The sequence below is a fragment of the Neopelma chrysocephalum genome, unplaced genomic scaffold, assembly GCF_003984885.1.
Source record: "Neopelma chrysocephalum unplaced genomic scaffold, ASM398488v2 Primary Assembly neopelma1_137, whole genome shotgun sequence".
Classification (NCBI taxonomy): Eukaryota; Metazoa; Chordata; class Aves; order Passeriformes; family Pipridae; genus Neopelma; species Neopelma chrysocephalum.
In genome coordinates this window covers 536,828-554,136 of record NW_020897799.1, presented here as the reverse complement: position 1 = coordinate 554,136, position 17,309 = coordinate 536,828, and the positions used below count along the sequence as shown (strand labels likewise).

The 17,309-nt window shown below is 56.4% G+C and overlaps 3 protein-coding genes across 6 annotated transcripts; all 3 read right to left on the bottom strand.

Annotated features, from left to right (window-relative positions):
* Positions 1-1,234: 1,234 nt before the first annotated feature.
* Positions 1,235-3,012, bottom strand: BGLAP (bone gamma-carboxyglutamate protein). 2 transcript variants are annotated; one of them, XM_027699175.1, is made up of 4 exons: positions 2,047-3,012; positions 1,736-1,780; positions 1,586-1,652; positions 1,235-1,448 (listed from the first exon to the last, which is right to left on the bottom strand). In XM_027699175.1, exons 1-4 carry the CDS (start codon positions 2,546-2,548, stop codon positions 1,316-1,318), a joined length of 747 nt encoding a protein of 248 aa, XP_027554976.1. In that variant the 5' UTR covers positions 2,549-3,012; the 3' UTR covers positions 1,235-1,315. The 2 variants fall into 2 exon arrangements, with proteins under 2 accessions (XP_027554976.1, XP_027554977.1); XM_027699176.1 differs by having other exon boundaries at positions 1,235-1,445.
* A 119-nt stretch (positions 3,013-3,131) lies between these two features.
* Positions 3,132-6,680, bottom strand: PMF1 (polyamine modulated factor 1). The gene is made up of 5 exons (XM_027699141.1): positions 6,463-6,680; positions 6,251-6,356; positions 5,423-5,523; positions 4,613-4,808; positions 3,132-4,283 (listed from the first exon to the last, which is right to left on the bottom strand). The coding sequence occupies exons 1-5, from the start codon at positions 6,678-6,680 to the stop codon at positions 4,230-4,232; spliced, it is 675 nt and encodes a 224-aa protein (XP_027554942.1). The 3' UTR covers positions 3,132-4,229.
* A 923-nt stretch (positions 6,681-7,603) lies between these two features.
* On the bottom strand, positions 7,604-17,101 carry SLC25A44 (solute carrier family 25 member 44). Of its 3 annotated transcripts, none has more exons than XM_027699143.1 (5): positions 16,978-17,101; positions 13,252-13,360; positions 12,190-12,917; positions 10,137-10,264; positions 7,604-9,820 (listed from the first exon to the last, which is right to left on the bottom strand). In XM_027699143.1, exons 3-5 carry the CDS (start codon positions 12,809-12,811, stop codon positions 9,629-9,631), a joined length of 942 nt encoding a protein of 313 aa, XP_027554944.1. In that variant the 5' UTR covers positions 12,812-12,917; positions 13,252-13,360; positions 16,978-17,101; the 3' UTR covers positions 7,604-9,628. The 3 variants fall into 3 exon arrangements, with proteins under 3 accessions (XP_027554944.1, XP_027554945.1, XP_027554947.1); XM_027699144.1 differs by lacking the exon at positions 16,978-17,101 and adding an exon at positions 16,355-16,445; XM_027699146.1 differs by having other exon boundaries at positions 9,631-9,820; positions 10,137-10,214.
* Between the last annotated feature and the right edge of the window lie 208 nt (positions 17,102-17,309).

The window sequence follows — 17,309 nt, the reverse complement described above, 5'->3', positions numbered from 1 at the left end:
GGAGCTCTGTGAAGAGGGGCTGGCACAGGGGTGTGGATGGGGCAGGGAGCTGCAGGCCCCTCAGTGTTTGCCTACAGTGCCTCCACCATGGTGAACCACCGAGTCAGCAGCTTTTGGCACTGATACTTTGTCCTTTGCTTTGAACTCCTTTGTCTGCACTGGCCTCTCCTGCTGCTCCCAGCATGTTTGGGGTAAAGAAATTGGGGCTGGAGGTTTCCTCCTTTTCAGCTGTGGGGTCCTCTTGGTGGCTCCCATTGCTTAGGCCCAAAGCCAAGGTGCCAAACCCCTGGAACATGTCTCTGTGTCTGTGTGTCTGTGTGTCTGTGTGTCTGTGTGTCTGTGTGTCTGTGCCTGTGCCTGTGTGTCCATGTCCTGCTGCAGCATGGCCGCTGCTCGGTATCAGCCCCAGGGGCTGCATGCACAGGGCTGGAGGCAGAACTCACGGGTTTGGGCTCAGGGAAAGGTGTGGAGGACAGGCAGAGGCTGCAGGTGGTGGGAGCAGAGGTTGATGGGGTTCTCCCCAGTGCCCTGGCTGAGCATGGGCTGGTGGTCTTGTCCCACAGGACTCCAGGGGCTGTGGCAGGAGTGAACTGGGAGATGGGTGCAGGAGGTGGGTGTTGAGGCCCTGGCACAGGTTGCCCAGAGAAGCTGTGGCTGCTCCATCCCTGGAAGTGTCCAAGGCCAGGTTGGATGGGGCTTGGAGCAACTTGTGGTAGTGGAAGGTGTCCCTGCCCATGGCAGGGAGAGGTGGAACAAGATGAGCTTTCAGGTCTCTTCCACCACAAACCAGCTGCGATTCCATGAATTTGGGGCAGGGATGATACATCACCCTACGTGGGGACTCAGCAGTGTGTGCATGTGTGTGTGTCAGGGTTAATGAGTAATTAAGGTGGTTTGTGACAGAAGCCCTGTAGCTGGGCAGGGTGCAGGACCCTGAGGTGCACAGCGAAGCCCTGCTGTCCCCCATAACCCCACGCTTGGGAGAAGCAGCTTTAAAATAAACTGGAATAATGGTGGTTCAGCACTGGGCTCCTCATTGCCAGGGACAGGATCCAGGTGTGGTGACATTGCTCCACAGTGGAGCCTGGGAGGGGACAGGGAGGGAGGCCAGAGGTCCTCAGCCGTGTGGGGTGGAGGGACACGGGGCACGTCCACTGAAGCCTCCCACTCCCTCACCCCCCCAGCCCGGGAAGGAACTGGCTCCACAATATGCATTTATTTCTTTCCAGGGCTAACAGAAAGGGTGTAAAGCGGGGGGTGAGGGGTGCTCAGAGCTCAGCCCCTGCCCCACAGCGCGGCCAGGGGGCGGCGGGGGCTACACGAAGCCGTAGTAGCGCCGATACGCCTCCTGCAACCCGACCTGATCGGCCAGCTCGTCACAGTCGGGGTTGAGCTCGCACACCTCACGCTTCGCCTCCAGCGGGTCCGGCGGTGCCGCATAGACGCTGCTGAGACAGACGGGGGACTCAGGGGAGTGTTGGGGGGTCCCGTGGGGGCTGCAGGCTCCTGAGGAGGGGCTGATCCAGCGGGGACCCCCTCAGTGTCACCTGGGGGCTGTGAGCCCTGGCCCAGGACCGAGCACTACCTGCCATAGCCGTAATTCCGCTTCTGCCTCTGGACCAGCTGGGCACTGGCACGTCTGGAGATGAAAGCTGAGGGGACAGTGCAGTGGGTCAGGGGGGTTGTGTCCCCCCGTCCCTGGGACAGCGGGGGCAACACGGCCGTGGTCACTCACCTTCAGAGCTGGGAGAGTCGTCGGCGCTGGTGGAGCGATCGGCAGCTAGGGGTGACAAGGAGCAGCGGGTGGGCTCGGGAAGGTCCCGTGCTGGCTCCTGCCCTCACTTCACTCCTCCTTTGGAGGCTCAGACCCATCACTGAGACCCCCCAACCTGCCAAAGGGCATCCTGCTCCCCCTCTCCCTGCTCCAGCCCCGCACCCCCGCTGCCCCAGGGCTCAGCAAATCTCTTCCAGTCCCTTTGTTCCCTCCAGAGCCCTTCCCGGGGCACGGCCCACCCCCAGCCCCATCATCCCCGGACACAGGGGTACCTCTGCGGCAGACGCCGAGGGTGAGCAGGGCCAGCAGAGTCAGCAGCACGAGGGGCTTCATGGTGCCTCCCTGTGCCGGGCTTGCTGCACCCCCGGCTCCCCGAGTGGATTTATAGGGTGCTGCAGCCCCAGCGAGGGGAGGCCACAGCCCCACCAGGGTTATTTCCAGCACATCCGCCGTGGCCGGAGCTGCCAGAACAGATGGCAATTGTGGTTTGGGATGAACTTGGTCCCCCCGTGCCTGGCCAGAGCCCACAAAGGGAGGGAAACACGGCCCCAGGCCAAGGGGGATTTCCTGGTGGGCCCAGCCCTGTCGGCCTGGCAGCACCCTGTGACCCCTGGGACAGGCAATGGGGCGCTGGGAAACTCCCAGTCCCCCACTACCCTGTCCCCCTTCCCACTGCTGGATCCCAGCAGGCTGCTGCCACACCAGTACACTTTCCTGACAAAACCTGTGGGGTTTTCCTCCCTGTGCAGGGCCAGTGGGGACTTGTTGACCCATTTTTTGGGGACCAGCACATGCTCCTCTTCTGGTAGTGTTGTGCTGTGTCCCAGGAGGAGGGCGAGCAGGCAGGTGCCTGTACCCTTGGTCTCACACAGCTCCCCCATGCCACATCCTACAGGCTGCATGGCCAGAGCAGCAGCTGGTCCCAAAAGCAGGACCTGAGAGAGGTTCAGCATCTCTAAAAACCCCCAAACGGGGCTTTTCCAGAATGAAATTAGTGGTTCTGGCCCTGTGCAGGGGAGTGGGACAGCTGGACCAGCAGAACTTCTCGCATCTATCCCTCCTTTCACATGTTCCTCTCCCCCAGACCCCAGCACTGCCTGGGTGCTCACCCACCCCCAGTGTGCTCCTGTTTAACTCCAGGAGGGCTCTGGGCCGTGGGATTCCCTGGGGCCGCTGGGTGACATTCCTATTTGGGATCCTGACCACATTCAGATCCTATAAATCCCAGCCCTGTCTTGAAAAGCGGAACTGGAGGCTTTGGGGTGGAGGAGGAGGAGGAGGAGGAGAGAAATGCTGACCCTAGAGCCTGTCAGACAAACCCATAAAGTACAGAGTAAGTGGGCCAAGTGAGCCAAGCCATGAACAACAGCCCCAATTTATTCAGATTCCAGCGCAGCGAGGGGAAGCCGAGAGGAAACTGCAGCAGCCGCTCGGTCCAGGGCTCTAATTGCAGAGGCCAGGGCGGGGTGCGAGCGGCTGCTGCTGCTCCGGGTTTGTCCCAGGGCACAGCCTCTCCCTGGGGCTGTCCCAGACAGGTGACCTGGAACCTGCTGCCCTCGGTGGCTGCCAGACAGGGCTGCCCCCTCAGTCCTCGGGGGACTTTCCTCATTCCCTGCCCAGCCTCAAGGGATGACCTTTCCTCCACGCTGAAGACACTTTGTTGTTTGTGGGGCTTCACCAGGCAGATCCCAGGAGCCTTCACTTTCCCAGCCAGGCAAACTTCCAACGAGGCCATAACAGACAACTCCGGATGGGTAAAATCAGTCTGGTTCTAGGAGGTTCCACAGGGAAACATTAAACCTCCTGTGCCACAAGCCCATGGAGCTGAGGCAAGGCCGTTCCAACCCCTGCGTGCCAACAGCACGTGCCCAGACCCCTTGTGCTGTTGGGAGGGGAGCAGGGCTGGAGAATAACTTGGGAAAACAAAATAAACAGCAAGGGGGAACTTGGAGGAGCAGCTGCTGCCACATCTGTGTGGGCATGGGTGGTTTGAGCACACGGAGACCGAAGGAACCGGCAAACACGGGTAAGAGTGTCGGCTGCCTCATGGGCTGTGGCAGCTGGAACCTGCCCTGGGCTGCACGTGCTCCTGCTCCCAGGCTCCTCAGGCCTGGCCATAGCCCAGCTTGGGGCACAAGGCACTGATTTTTGTCTAACATGCAGCTAAAATACCTACAAGGCCCAAAATGTGGCTTTAGTAGCTGGAATCAGGGGCTGTCACAGCAGGGAGGGACCAGGTGAGCGTACACACACTCTGGGACTCTCCTCCTTGTCGAGCAGAGCGGGGAATAGGGAATCGCCATCTGTTTCCAAAGATCCCAATGTATTCTTTTTTGTTTCTTCGCCAAATCTGATCAGATTGTGCCAGCTTTTCCAGTCCCAGGGCAGTGGCCTGGTAGGGCAGTTCTGAGTTTGGGGGGCTGAGCAAATCCCACCTGGGGGACTCCCCATGGCCTCACTGGGGCTCCTGGAATGTCGTGATGAGCTCCTGCTGCTCTTTACCAATCACCTGGAAGGGAAACAACACACAGAGCTCAGCAGGATGCGGCTCCCCACCCTGCCATGCTCAGAGCTGAGTGTGTCACACACACTGCTGTCCCCTGCACATACAGAACACAACCCCCTCCTCTCCGGTGGGAACAGCTCATATCCCACCCAGCGCAAAGGGAAAAGCACCTGAGACGTCCAGAGAAAATGCCCAGGCCTCCAGTTTCAGCAGGACTTGGCTGCTGGGGAGGCCTTGGAGAAGTGGAGGGTTTAAATGTCGTTCACCAGCTGGGCACCATCGAGCCTCCCTTGGGCTGGTGCTGTGAGGAGAAGGGTTTTATCTGTTTTTACCTGCCAGGCTTGTTTGCGAGCCTGGATGAGCTGCTGCAGCTCTGCAATCCTGTCCCGCCCTGCCAGCACGGACTTGGCCACCTTCCTGTTCTCCTCCTCCTTCTCCCCGAGCACCTTGCGCAGGTAGGAGCGGTGCTTCAGCAGGTAGGGCACCAGGGCACTTCGGACATCCTCCTCCGGGATCCCACTGGGGCGCCTGGGGACACACCGGCACCTGGAGCAGCCGGAGAGCCGCGATCCCACCCAGCAGCGCATCCCCCACCCCCATCTGCTGCCAGACCCGAGCAGCTCCGCAGCTCCTCCGGCACCGGGAGCCAAGGAACAGCCAGAGTGGGAACCCCCTGGCAGGGAATGGGGAGTTCCCCAAACCCAACCAGGAGCAGAGGCCTGGAGCAGGCAGGATGTGATTCACCTCCCCAACAGAAACACAACCCCCTGATGTTGCTGGTTCACAGCCCCAGCCCATTTCCAGGGTGGTACCTGCAGCACCTGCCAAGGCATCGGGCCAGGGGCCCAGAGAAGCTCTGCTGTTGGACAGGAGCTGAGCCCAAAACATCCCATCAGCCCTTCGGACCGGCCAGAATTGGGTTTTCCGCAGAGGCACTGACCTCCCTGTGCTGAGGAAGTGCACAGAGATGGATCTCTGACCTGGAGAGGCACAGATTTAACTAGTTTTTGTGTGTTTTAGGCCCAGTGACATTGCTGTAGAGATATAGCAGGTTTCAGACCCTCCCTGCAGCACCCAAATGTCACTCAGGAGCCCCACATTGCCCCTGCAGGAACATGGATCCCTCTGCTCCCCATCCATACCATGCTGGCTCCTCCCGCTCCTTCGCCTCCTCCACGATCTTATCCAGTGAGTTAAAGAGCCCCTCCAGATTCCCTTCATTTTTTATCTCCTGGATCTCCTCCTGCGAAGGACATAAGAGGCATTCAGCAGGACCCAAACACAGGCACCACTTGTGAGCCCTTGTTGGGCATGGAACCAGGGAATGGTCTGTGTCAGAAGGAATCTTAGAGCTCATCCAGTTTCATCCCCTGCCATGGGCAGGGACATCTTCTGCTATCCCAGGTTGCTCCAAGCCCCATCCAAGCTGGCCTTGAACACTTCCAGGGATGGGGCAGCCACAGCTTCTCTGGGCAACCTGTGCCAGGGCCTCCCCACACTCACAGGGAATGATTTCTTCCCAATATCCCATCTAACCCTGCCCTCTGGCAGTGGGAACCATTCCCCCTTGTCCTGGCACTCCCAGCCTTTGTCCAAAGTCTCTCCAGCTTTGCTCTGGATGAAGGTTCCATCCTGGGAATCACCAGGGATTGAGTCTCCATCCCTGGAGGGATTTAACAGACGTATGGATGTGGCACTTGGGGATATGGGTGATGGCCCTGGCAGTGCTGGGGGAGCAGTTGGACCTAATGGTCTTCAGGCTCTTTTCCAACCTGAACGATTCTACAGCTCTTTCTGGGGAAGACAGAGAAGTTTGGGGAGCTGCCTCAGCTTTCTGCTTTTGCCATTCAAGAAACGCATTTGCTTCCTTTAAAACCGACGCGTTCGGTGCTTTTTTCGCAGGGAGTTTGAAGCCCCTCTGGAGGCTCCAAGCCCCTCCGCAGCCCCCCTGGGCCCGCCCCCCCCTTCACCTTGATGGACGACTCCAGCTGAGAGATGAACTGATCGTAGATGCTCCTGGTCAGCTGGGGCTGCAGCTTGTAGAAGCAGCGGTAGCAGTTGGCGAACCTCTGGTAGCTGCAAGAGCGGGGGGCCAGGGTCAGGGTGGGGCCGGGGGTCAGGGGCAGTGTCGGGGCCGGAGTCCCGGCAGGCGCCTCACGGCCCTCCGCCGCTCCCGCCTCACCTCGCGGCGGTCAACAGCTTCTCCAGGAATGTGTCCACCACGGTGGAGAACACGTGGGTGCGGCCTAGGGCCGCGGCCACGGCCAGGTCGGCACCGCCATCGCTCTCGCCCTCAGCTGCCGCCACCGCCGCGCCTCCATCACCGCCCGCCGCCGCCATGGCCGCGCTCTCGCGCCGCCGCCGCCTATTGGCTGCCGCCACCGCCACCGCCGCTCCCATTGGTCGGGGCGCGGGGCCCCGCCCCCGCCGGCTGCCAGCGCGGGAAGGGGAGAGCACCCGGAAGGAGGGGCGGTGGGCGGGACCTTTGGCCTGTGGGCGGGGCCCGGCCGTGGGCGGGGCCTCCCCATGCCCGGCCCGAGCGGCTCAAACCCAAAACGTGTCAAAACCACCCCAATAAAATCACAGAATCACAGAATCAGCTAGGTTGGAAATGGCCTAATCAAGTCCAACCTTTGATCTAACATCACCTTGTCAACAAGACTGTGGCACCGAGTGCCACATCCAGTCTGTTCTTAAACACCTCCAAGGACAGTGACTCCACCACCTCCCTGGGCAGCCCATTGCAATGTCTGGTCACTCCCTGTAAATAATTTCCTCCTAATGTCCGACCTAAACCTCCCCTGGCACAGCTTAAGGCTGTGCCCTCCTGTCCTACTGCTGGTTGCCTGGGAGAAGAGATGGACCCTCACCCGGCTACAACCTCCTTTCAGCTCTGGGCCCTGAACCAGAGCAGCAAACCCTTCCTCTCTCTCTCAACCACCCTGGAAACCCCCTCTTTCCCTGCCTCTGGGTACTCAATCTTTTAATTTAAAACAATCAGGCCTGAAGAATTCAGTGGGAGAAGAAGTAGCCAAGTTCAGCCCAGAGAGAGAGGGAAAAGTGACATTTCCCTTTGCAAGAGCCAACCAGAACCAACCCTGTGTCATCAGGGGGGGTCTGAGCTGATGTTTCAGGTGCTCCATGTGCTCTGGCCTCTCCTTCCATTGCGCAGCCACTGTCACTGCTTTCTCAGGCAGGTCAGGTTCCTCCTAGTCCTACTCCAAAGGCAGAGGGCAAAACCCGAGTAAGCACAGCTGTGACACAACAGAAAGCAGAAGAGCCTCCCCTGGCACAAGCACTCACGCACTTTTAAACTCAGACTCGGGTCTCAGAAGTTTATTAGTTGTCAAGATCTTTGCTGGTTACGAGAGAAACATTAAGCTCACGAGTGTCTCCCCACGCTGGTGCCACCACCCCTCCATGCCACACACCAGGACTGGCCCCGCTGCCCTCGGCAGGGGCCGACTGTCGTTGTTCCTGTTAATATCGGTGTTAGTCCTGCTGTGGTGTGAGAACGGGGACACTGTCCCCTCGGGTCCCTCCCTGGGAGCTGGGGTGCTGCTGTTCTGCTTTTCAGAGCAGAATCTCCTATTACAGCAAGAGCTGACTGGTGTCAACTTTTAACCACCAAACAGGCACTGGGGCAGGTGCAGAAGGTGCTGCTCCAACAGCTTTGCCTGCAGCCCTGGCACCTGCTGCCTTACTGAGCACTGCAGGAAACAAAGGTGGGATGAAGAGGCCTTTGATGACTCACCCAAAGCCCCATCACAGCGCTGCACCTTAGAACTCTGTCCTTCAGCAGAGAAGTGTCTCCCACCACAGCACTCGTTCCACCTCCAGCAGACACGGTGGCAAGTCCAGTCCCTGCTGGGTGGAACCACGATGGGTGGGATGAAGGGCAGAGCCACACCCAACCAGTCCCAGGGGAAGAGACAGCCCAGAGGAGCCCAGCAGCAGCCATAGGTCGGCAGGATCAACACCTTGACCAGAATTCCTGGCCACGGCAGCAAGAGGAATGGAGGTGGTGCACGTCTGTGATCAGAGGTGGATCCCTCACCTCCTGGACATGGTGAACTGGGACGAGCACCACGTGTGGGCTGGCAGCATGAGAGGCAAATCCCAACCACCCAGAGCAGCACAGTGCAGTCAAACAATCCCTTCCCTCCCCTCCCCGAAGAGCAGCCTCTGGTTTTATCGCCCAGAAGCTTTTACCTGGTAAAATATACAGACCATAGCTCAGGATTCTGATCCAACAAGTGTGCAAAGCATCGTCCTTGCCCTTCCCAAACAGGATGAGCAGGATTTAAACTCTCAAAGTATTAGTGAACCATCACTTCTTATTCAATATGAACATACCAGTCAGGTTTGAACTGGATCAAAAGCCAGCACAAGGTTTTCCTTCCCCACCTTGCATCCAGTTGTAGCTCAAACCACATTCAGTTCTCATCTGGCTGCTGGTAGCACCACAATCGGACACTTCCAAACTGCATTTCTTTGTGCTTAAACTAACTAAAGGTGGGAAGTGGCCACAGCCACCCTGAACATGCAGGACTGACACATCGAACAAGGCCACAGACAACCACTCAATTCCCCAGAAATCAGAATAAGCTTCCCTAAAATAAAAAAAATTAAATATCAACAGATTAAAAACACAGGTTAGATGTCAAAACTGCCATCAGCTAATTCCAAACAGTCAGCTGAGCTCCTGACTCGCCTTTGGCCTGCCTGCTGTTTGGAGGATGAGAGACAGGGAACATTTTCCAAGAACATACAAAACAAATATGTACAGATCTATTCAAAACGCAGGAAATCAGGTCTGAAGTGGTTCCGGGTTACTCTTGTCTCACATCTTCTAGAAATAAATGTGGGCAATCGGAGAAGTCATTTGTCTATTCTCTGCTTCCACCTTTCCACAGTATAACTGCCACCAGAGCCATCCCACTGGAGGACCCTGCTGCAAGCTGTCAGACTCCCCTCCTCAGAAGTTTGGCAAAGATTAAAATAATTTAAAGAGAATAAACTGGCTTTTTGCTTCAGCCAGTAAGTCTTTAATTAAAAAAAAAAGGAATTAATAACCTGCCAGGATGCGTTCACACACACCTGGAATGGACTGTCCCAGGCAAACAGCGTTGCCAAAGGTCACAGTTTGATGGTTTTAAGCAAAACCAGCAGCAGAGATTTGTATGACACTCAAACCTAAAGAGGTGAAGTGCAGTTGCTCCTGCGTCTGCCTTGTGCTGCGACACCAGCCAGAGACAAAGGCACAGCAGCTGCGCCTCCTCCTGGGCTCTCCCCCGGGACAGTCCGAGCTCAGAGGGTTCACAAAGGTTCTCTCCCACCAGCTGCCTCTACCAGTGCCTCGAGTCCACCAGCTCCGGGCGGAGGCTCAGCTTCTTCAGCGTCTCGTACCCCACCACGATGACGATGGTGGAAGGAGTAGCTGAGATGATGCGGGCGGAGAGGCCTTTAGTCAGCCCCCAGGGACCTTCCTCTGCAATGAGCTGTTTGAAGGTGAGGATGATGGAGCTCTTGCCTTCCACCTGCAATGCCAGAACAGACATTCACAGAGCTGCCAGACTGCACGCTGGGGCTCTGCTGCAACTGAAGATTCTGGAGACTACAGATCTGCCACTCCAACAACCTTTCCAAAGGGAAAGCCCATGGAGCAGGCCAGGCCAGTCCTGCCAGCCCCACTCCCTGGGATGCTCCTGCTATCACTGAGAGCTAATTAAGCGGGTGATACCCAGGATGAAAGGCCCAGGGAGAGCAGAGGAGCAGCTCACCTGAAACCACAGAGATTAGAGAGCCAAGGCTGAGCCCCACCCCACAGACATGCCAGGCAGGCTGAGCTCTTACCTGGACCCGAGCCCTGACCACGTCCATGGGGTTGGTGAGTGTGGAAGCTGTTGCAGCTGCAAGTGGCCCCGATATCGCCTGCAGGAGGAGGTGGGGACAGTCTTTAGGAGTCAAGCTCGAAAGCTGCTCTGGGAACAGGAGAGAGAGGAAAGTTTCAGACTTTCAGTGGCTGCTTATCAGTTCTTTAACTTCACCCCCTAATTCCAACTGGTTTGCAGTGGGCAGAATCCCTGATTTACAGCCTGACACCTCCTCCCACGGAATCTCCAAGCGGTGCTTGCTTCCTACAACAATCAGAAAGCCAGCACAGTGCACGGAGCAGGACTCATCACCTAGGTAGCCATGGGACACTCCCAGTGCTCCGTCCCACAGCGTCCCAGCAGCTCCCACACCGGCTCTCAGGCCCATGGGGCAAAACAGACAGAATGAGCTTCCATGTTCCCAAAACAGGTTACGGAAACACCCATCCCCTTTAGAATGTGGGGGAAGCCTTTAGACAAGGTTCTATTGGAAGGTGTCACCACGAAGCACACTGTCCAGGAGACATCCCTAGTATTCCACTGTGAAACCCTAAAGGAGAAAAGCGCCATGTAGTGCTCATTCCAGATATCCTCACTCTGCTCCTGCTGCTGGGCCAATGGGATTTGAATCTCCCACACTTGTGTTGTTGAAGTTGTACAGAAGACAGTCCAAAAGCCTCGTTATTTTTGGATAATGTGGAGGCTTGTGCCTGTCTGACAGGAGGGAAGGAAGCAGCTCTTTGACCTGGAATGACGACTGGAATCGGGGCCAGCAGTGCACTTTGAGCCCAAGGAGGGTTCAGTGATCCCTGGTGCTGCTCCATCCAGGGACACAGGATTGGGAAATGTAGCCAAAGCAGAGGCTCACTGACAGCTGGGGCTTTTGTTTCCCAACATCTTGATGTCCACTGAGAAGACCAGGGAAGAGCAAATACCTGGCAGCAGAGAGCTCCAGTCTCTCCATATCAACTGCCCTCCTTTGAGGTCTTTTGGCATGACAATCTTACAATTAATACAGTGGATTTTGGTCTTATAAATTGTTGATGTGGAGAGCGAAGGGAGTGCTCCCCACAAAGTTCAGACTGGACCAACATCCCAAGCTGCCATTGCTTTTTAAATGCAGCAGGGATGTGGAACCAATGCTCTCCCTGTAGCTACCATAACTCTGGAAAGCAAACGTGATGTTCGAGACACCTGGATTTAGAAGAACAGGTGATCTCCAAGATAAACTTTAAGCCCAGTATAGCAGAGCCTAAGCTACTCATTATCATCACTTTTGGGCAGAAATTAGGTAAATACAAGCCTAAAAACCACAGCAGCAAAGCTGCACTGCAGAAATCTAAAGGATCATCACAGGGGGAAATAACCCTTAGCTGGCCAATACCTTTAGTCTTTGGGAACACCCTAAGGAGCACCATTGCTGAGCCACAGAAAGGGAACATTCTACTAAGTGCAGTTTTTCATCACAAGACTTGGTGCCGGTTTTAAAGCTACAAAAACCGAAGCAAGACCTGACAGACACAAACCCACAGAAGACTTCGCCTTTGTCTCTGCCTGTTGTTTGCCTTTGCCATGAGGCTTGGGGTTCTCAAAGGCCTTTTGCCACTTATGAGATCCCTGAGTCCCTGTGAACTGAAAGATGGTTTATACTTACACGGTGGCTCCAAAACTCTGCCCAACAACAAACGAGGGCCTTCCTCATTTGCAGGAAGCATTATTTGGGATTGTGGGTAGAGAAAGGTAAAGCAGACACATCAAGCCCCTCTTGCCTAGAGCTATCCAGTTTCAAGTCATCTGGCACTCACACCCCTCATCTTTATCTTTGCATTGAAACACTGCTGCTCTGTTAAACTTCCACCCAACACCTGGAGAATTTCTTCACACCAGCTACAGCTCTCTCTGTTTCATGACGGGTTCTGCTCCCACTCCAAGAGAGAGAAAACAAATTATGCTGGATCCAGAGTGTCAGAGTTGATCTGAGGGGCTTTTGGGTCACCTGGGATAAGATACATTACAAGCCTCCTTTCACTTACCAGCATAGAAGTGGTAGAAGGGCCACCAGACTGCACTGTTGGGAATATAAGTGAGCAGCGAGGCCACGTAGCCTCTGTAGAAGCCTCTAAAACCATCGGCCTTGAAAATCTGCACAATGATGTCCTTGGTTTGACCAAAGACCAGAAGCCGTTTGCCATCGTGGCTCTGCACCTTGAACCTGCCCATGCTTTCCCCTTTCCTCTGCATCATGAGGTGCTGGGAGACAACATCGATGGGCACCGTGATGCTCTGGGCCACCAGGGAGGCCGAGCCGCCGGCCACCAGCGACTTCACAGCGTTGTTGTTGTTGTAGCGCGACACGTACTTCCGAGTGAGCTCGTATGTGGTCACATAGCACTGCCCCGAGATCAGCGTGAAGGTGTTCACCAAAAAGCCACGGTAGAGCCCGGCTGTCCCTTCTGTCCGCAGGATTTTCACAAAGGCATCGAAAGTCCCGTTGTAGAGGCTCTTGCCCTTCTGAACCTGCAGCCGCGTCCGGATGAGCGTGAAGGGGTAAACGCTCACCCGGATCATCATAGTCATGCAAATCCCAAACACGTAGAATTTCCTCTTGTCCAGGTGCTCCCACTCGATGATGGGGATGTTGCGTTTGTCCTCCATGGCTCCTCGGGGTGTGGGAGGAGAGGTCCAGATCTCCCTCAAAGGTAAAGAGCAGATCCAGGCCTAGCCCTCCAGCCTTGACTGACCAGATGGGAAGTGCCGGCACCTGAAACGAGAGACATCTTGGGTAGAGGATGAAGCCCCCATTTGCTACAGCTGCCCACATCACCTCAGACTGTGCTGACTGTCCTCAAGCACACAACGAGCCCTCACACAGCACTGTGCTGGTGGAGCAGAGGGACTGTAACCTCGGGAGGCAGGACCCTACCATGTGGTGGGGTCACATGGTGGTGACACCTTCTCATCTGGCTCCAGCAGCAGCTTGCACACGTAGCAGCTCCCACCACAGCCCACACTGCTCCGTGGCAAAGCAAAGCTCCCAGGCTTTGGGAAGCAGGTTGAGAGCCAGAGGACGAGCACCACTCCAGCAGCACACTCACCTGTCAACGGACACACAGGATCACAGACTGCCAACCAGAGCAGCTTCTCCCCAGTCATTCCGGGTCTGTGATGCTCCCAGCTGTCAGGACGTCACTTCAGTTCCAGGCTCTAGACAAAGAAGGAAGTGACAAGTTTCTGTTTATGTTCCCAGATTCCCTGCACAAATCAGACACGTTTCTTTGGGCATTTCCATTCGGATCTTCCTAAAGCTGGAGGATGATGCAAGCCAGGGAAGGGGGATGAGAAAGTTATGAAAAGAGGAACAACAGCAGGAAAACAAGGCCAATGCAAGGAGCCACGTAGAGTCTCCATGTTGATGACCAATACCCTGGAAAAAAAGGGTTAAATCACAGCCCAGGATCTCTCTGTTGAGCTGCTTGTCAGCTACAGAGCAAAGTTCATCCTCCCTTCCAACACTGCTCCTGGTCTGATAACCCCCCACACTGCCCCCCCTTCCACCACTGGCCATGCTCAGAGTGCCAGAGGCAGGGGGAGGAGGAGGGAGGTGCTGGCTCAGCCTCCTCCAGCAGACCCTTCCCCTCAGGAAGCCCCTAATTCTCAGGGAACCTCCACACAGGGCCAGGCAGCAAGAGAAGGGCAGCTCAGATAGTCACACAACACGACAGTGATCGTTTCACTGCCTGCAAGGGCTTTCTTTCCACAACAAAAAAGGCACCTTGGGGTGTCAGGGAGTAACAGATCACTGAACTTTGGGGAAGGGCTTGACTACAGCTGGATCACAGCTTACATTCCACGTGCTGGCAAATGGGGTTTTGCCTGTGTGCCCAGGCAGGAACTGAGCTGTCGGAGAGCAGCTGCAGTGAGGAGCAGGAGTTGGAACGAAGGGCCCACAACCTGACACCTGAAAGCAGATTGACCAAGTGAGAACTCAAAGGGAGGGGTAGTGACCACCACACATCGATTTGAGGGCATTTTACATTTCCACAGTGCCTAAACGGGCTCCAAGAGAGGCGGAAAGGGACTTTGGACAAGCTCTTGGGTGACAGGACAAGGAGGAGTGGCTTCCCACTGCCAGAGGGCAGAGTTACATGGGATATGGGGAAGGAATTGTTCCCTGTGAGGGTGGGGAGGCCCTGGCACAGGTTACCTAGGGAAGCTGTGGCTGCCTCATCCCTGGGAGTGTCCAAGGCCATGTTGGATGGGGCTTGGAGCAACCTGGTCTAGTGGAAGGTGTCCTGTGGGACAAGATGAGGTCTAAGTTCCTTTGAACTCAAACCAGTCTGTGATCCTGTGAGAAATGTCTCCCCACTGCAGCCTCCGTGGAGAGCTCACAGGGTCCAGAGCCACTCGGTTAGAAAGGCAGTAACAAAACAACTGGAAATTATTTACCTCTGGCACGGAGAAGAAACTACAGTTATGAAATTACAGCAGGGCAGGGGTGGAGCTGCCATTAACTGACCATTTTGTTGCCTGTCTGCCAAGAAAATATTTGCTGAACAGCAGCAAACAGTATTACAGGCTGCCACAGACAGGGCAGTTAAAAATACCTAAGGGCACTGGGTCCAACAGTTTTACCAATGCAAAGAGAACTACTCTTCATCCTTACAAGCAATTGTCTTGGCAGATAAGGCACAACAAACACCATGGCCTGGCTAAACAAAGCCAGGATTGCTTTAATTACAATTACAGCATTACTGGGTTTGCTAAGAGTGCCATGATTAACTCACAAAGCTTCCTGCCCAGGAATTATCTGCAAACAGAACCTATGAAAACATGACTTGGTTCTTGTTAAGTAAGTTAAGTTAGTCTCACTAACTCAATATTTTATTTAAAAAAAATAAAACAAAGTCTGGTCAATTCAATTTCCTGGTGAAGCCTGAGGGTTTAGTCCATACTCCAAATTCCTCTGACACCCAAGGACAGAAACGAGCTCCCCATGGGAAAGTGAAGGACTACCTGCAAAAAACATCCTCATTGCTGCAATAAGGAAAACAAAATAATAATAATAATGAAATATCCTTGATTTTTATGTAGTTTCATGTACTCTGGTGCTTTGGGTTTAGAATTTCAGCCATAACCCCTTGAGGAAATAGCTGCATTTTCTCTGGACTCATTACAAATAACTCCTCTCACCGGGGATCTGAATTAGAAAGACAAAGTCCTCGGGCCCATGGGCACTAAAAGCCCCTCCTGTGTGGAGGAGGGAAGGCATGCTGGCACCCCCAGGGATGACCAGCACAGCCACAATTCTTGTTCTGCCAACACGAGAGTTTCTCTCAGAGCATTTAATTCTTACAGAAATTTAGACCAAAGCCTTGCTCAGGGCAGGGATCCAGGGATCCCGTCACATCCATTCAACAACTCTTGGATGATCTTTCAAGTAAATTCTCCCAAGAACTGACCTGCTCTCCAAACCAAAGCACCAGTGCACCAGGTTCCCTCCCAGCTCCCACAGCCAATTCTGCACTTCACCTCTGGAACAGTTCAGACTACCCCTCACTGGTCCCTTCCCACCCTGCACAGAACAGCATTTCTTGAATTTCTGCCTGGAGATCCAAGCAGGGGATACCCAGCAGGCTATCCCCCCCCCCGGTTACTCTGGGCACAGCCTCAGCCTCCTGAACACAAAACTCAATTTAGCACAATGCTCCAGTTAAGGTCCTTTTAAACGTTGCCCTGTCAGTGCAGTCCCCAAAACCGCTCTGGCTGCAGCTGAAGCTAAAGATGATTCCCTGGCAAACAGAGACAGGGCCTTTGTGTCCCCTGGCCAGGGCTGTGTCCTGCCCAGCATGTTAATGCCTCAGCACCCCCTGGGAACCATCCGGAGCGAGCCCCAGCTGCTCACCAGGGTTGCCTGTGGAGATGCTCCCAAGCGGGAAAGCACGAGATCCACAATCCCACTGCGAGGCTCCAATCCGGAGCCCTTTCCCTGTGCCACGACACCAGCCCCAGCTGGCAGCTCCCCTGGCAAAGTCCTTAAGCGGTCACTTCTTAAATTCACCCCAGGGTGGGAGCGGAGACAAAGCCGAGGAGGGGGCGGTGTTCTGAATACAAACCCGGGGGGGGAACTGTGGATATAAACCCCGGGGGGTGGGGGAACTGTGGATATAAACCCCAGGGGGGGAAATTCTGGATACAAACCGGGGGGGAAGAAAGGATTCGGCCCCAGCCTCTCCGAGAACCCGCAGCCCCCCGGAGCAGTTGTCGCTCAGTAACCGCTGCGGCACAGACACTTCCTTCCCCAGCACCCCCAGCCCCGCACTCAGGAGTCCCCCCTCACGCTCCCACCCCCCGGGCGAAGCCCCCAGCGCTGGTCCTTCGTCTACAAAAGCTCGGCCGTGCGAACAGGAGCAGAGCTGGGCCTGGGGACCCGCTCAAGGTCACTGCGCGGGCCACACTCGTCCCCAGCCCCGTGTCCCGGGGGTGTCCCCGCCTGGCCCTGGGCGGCTTCGCTCCCGCAGCCCCGAGGGGGTCCAGCCACTGCCCCGGGGGGTTCCAGCCCCTGTCCCGGGGCTCCTCAAAGTCGAGGGGGTCCTGCGTTACCCGGCCCCCTCTCACACCACCCGCGCCCCCCTGGTCTCTCTGTGCCCCCCCGTTCCCCACCTGCAGCTCCGCCGTCCCTCCCCGCAGCTCCCCCGCACCCGCTCGGGGCCTCGCTCAGCCACCGCCGCCGCCACCACCCACGCCGGCCCCGCACCGGGCAGAGCCACCGCGGTCAGGTGGCTCTACCCCGCTCCGCAGGCCCGGCCCCGCCGCCCCCTCACCTTCGGCAGCGGGCGGCACCCTCCGCTCGACCCCCGGCACGGCCCGCTCCGGCCTCGCCGCCCCATGGCCGCCCCCCGGCCGGAAGTGACCGGTGGCGTCAGCGCCCGGGCGCCGCCGCCATCTTGGGCAAGGGCTGAGGCCGCGCCGGAAGTGCCGTATCCCGCGCCCGCAGTAAAGATGGCGGCACCGCCCCGGGAGGTGGGAGGGGTGCGCAGGGAGAGGGCGCGCGCGCCTTAAAGGGACCGCGACCAATTCACTGCTCTTAAAGGGACAGCGACTCTCAGCCTGTGCTTCCTGGGGGGAATTCTGGAAGGGCCGGAGACACGGCGGC

Excerpts from the sequence above, each read along its gene's own strand:
- PMF1 (XM_027699141.1), bottom strand. The coding sequence starts at position 6,680 with ATGGGAGCGGCGGTGGCGGTGGCGGCAGCCAATAGGCGGCGGCGGCGC. Across the intron at positions 6,357-6,462 it reads AAGCTGTTGACCGCCGCGAG|CTACCAGAGGTTCGCCAACT; the intron begins GTGAGGCGGGAG and ends CCGCTCTTGCAG. Across the intron at positions 4,809-5,422 it reads GAGCGGGAGGAGCCAGCATG|GCGCCCCAGTGGGATCCCGG; the intron begins GTATGGATGGGG and ends GTGTGTCCCCAG.
- SLC25A44 (XM_027699143.1), bottom strand. The coding sequence starts at position 12,811 with ATGGAGGACAAACGCAACATCCCCATCATCGAGTGGGAGCACCTGGAC. Across the intron at positions 10,265-12,189 it reads CTTCTACCACTTCTATGCTG|AGCAGCTTTCGAGCTTGACT; the intron begins GTAAGTGAAAGG and ends TCCTGTTCCCAG. Across the intron at positions 9,821-10,136 it reads TGGTCAGGGCTCGGGTCCAG|GTGGAAGGCAAGAGCTCCAT; the intron begins GTAAGAGCTCAG and ends CTGGCATTGCAG.
- BGLAP (XM_027699175.1), bottom strand. The coding sequence starts at position 2,548 with ATGGGTCAACAAGTCCCCACTGGCCCTGCACAGGGAGGAAAACCCCAC. Across the intron at positions 1,653-1,735 it reads CGACTCTCCCAGCTCTGAAG|CTTTCATCTCCAGACGTGCC; the intron begins GTGAGTGACCAC and ends CTGTCCCCTCAG. Across the intron at positions 1,449-1,585 it reads CGGAATTACGGCTATGGCAG|CAGCGTCTATGCGGCACCGC; the intron begins GTAGTGCTCGGT and ends CGTCTGTCTCAG.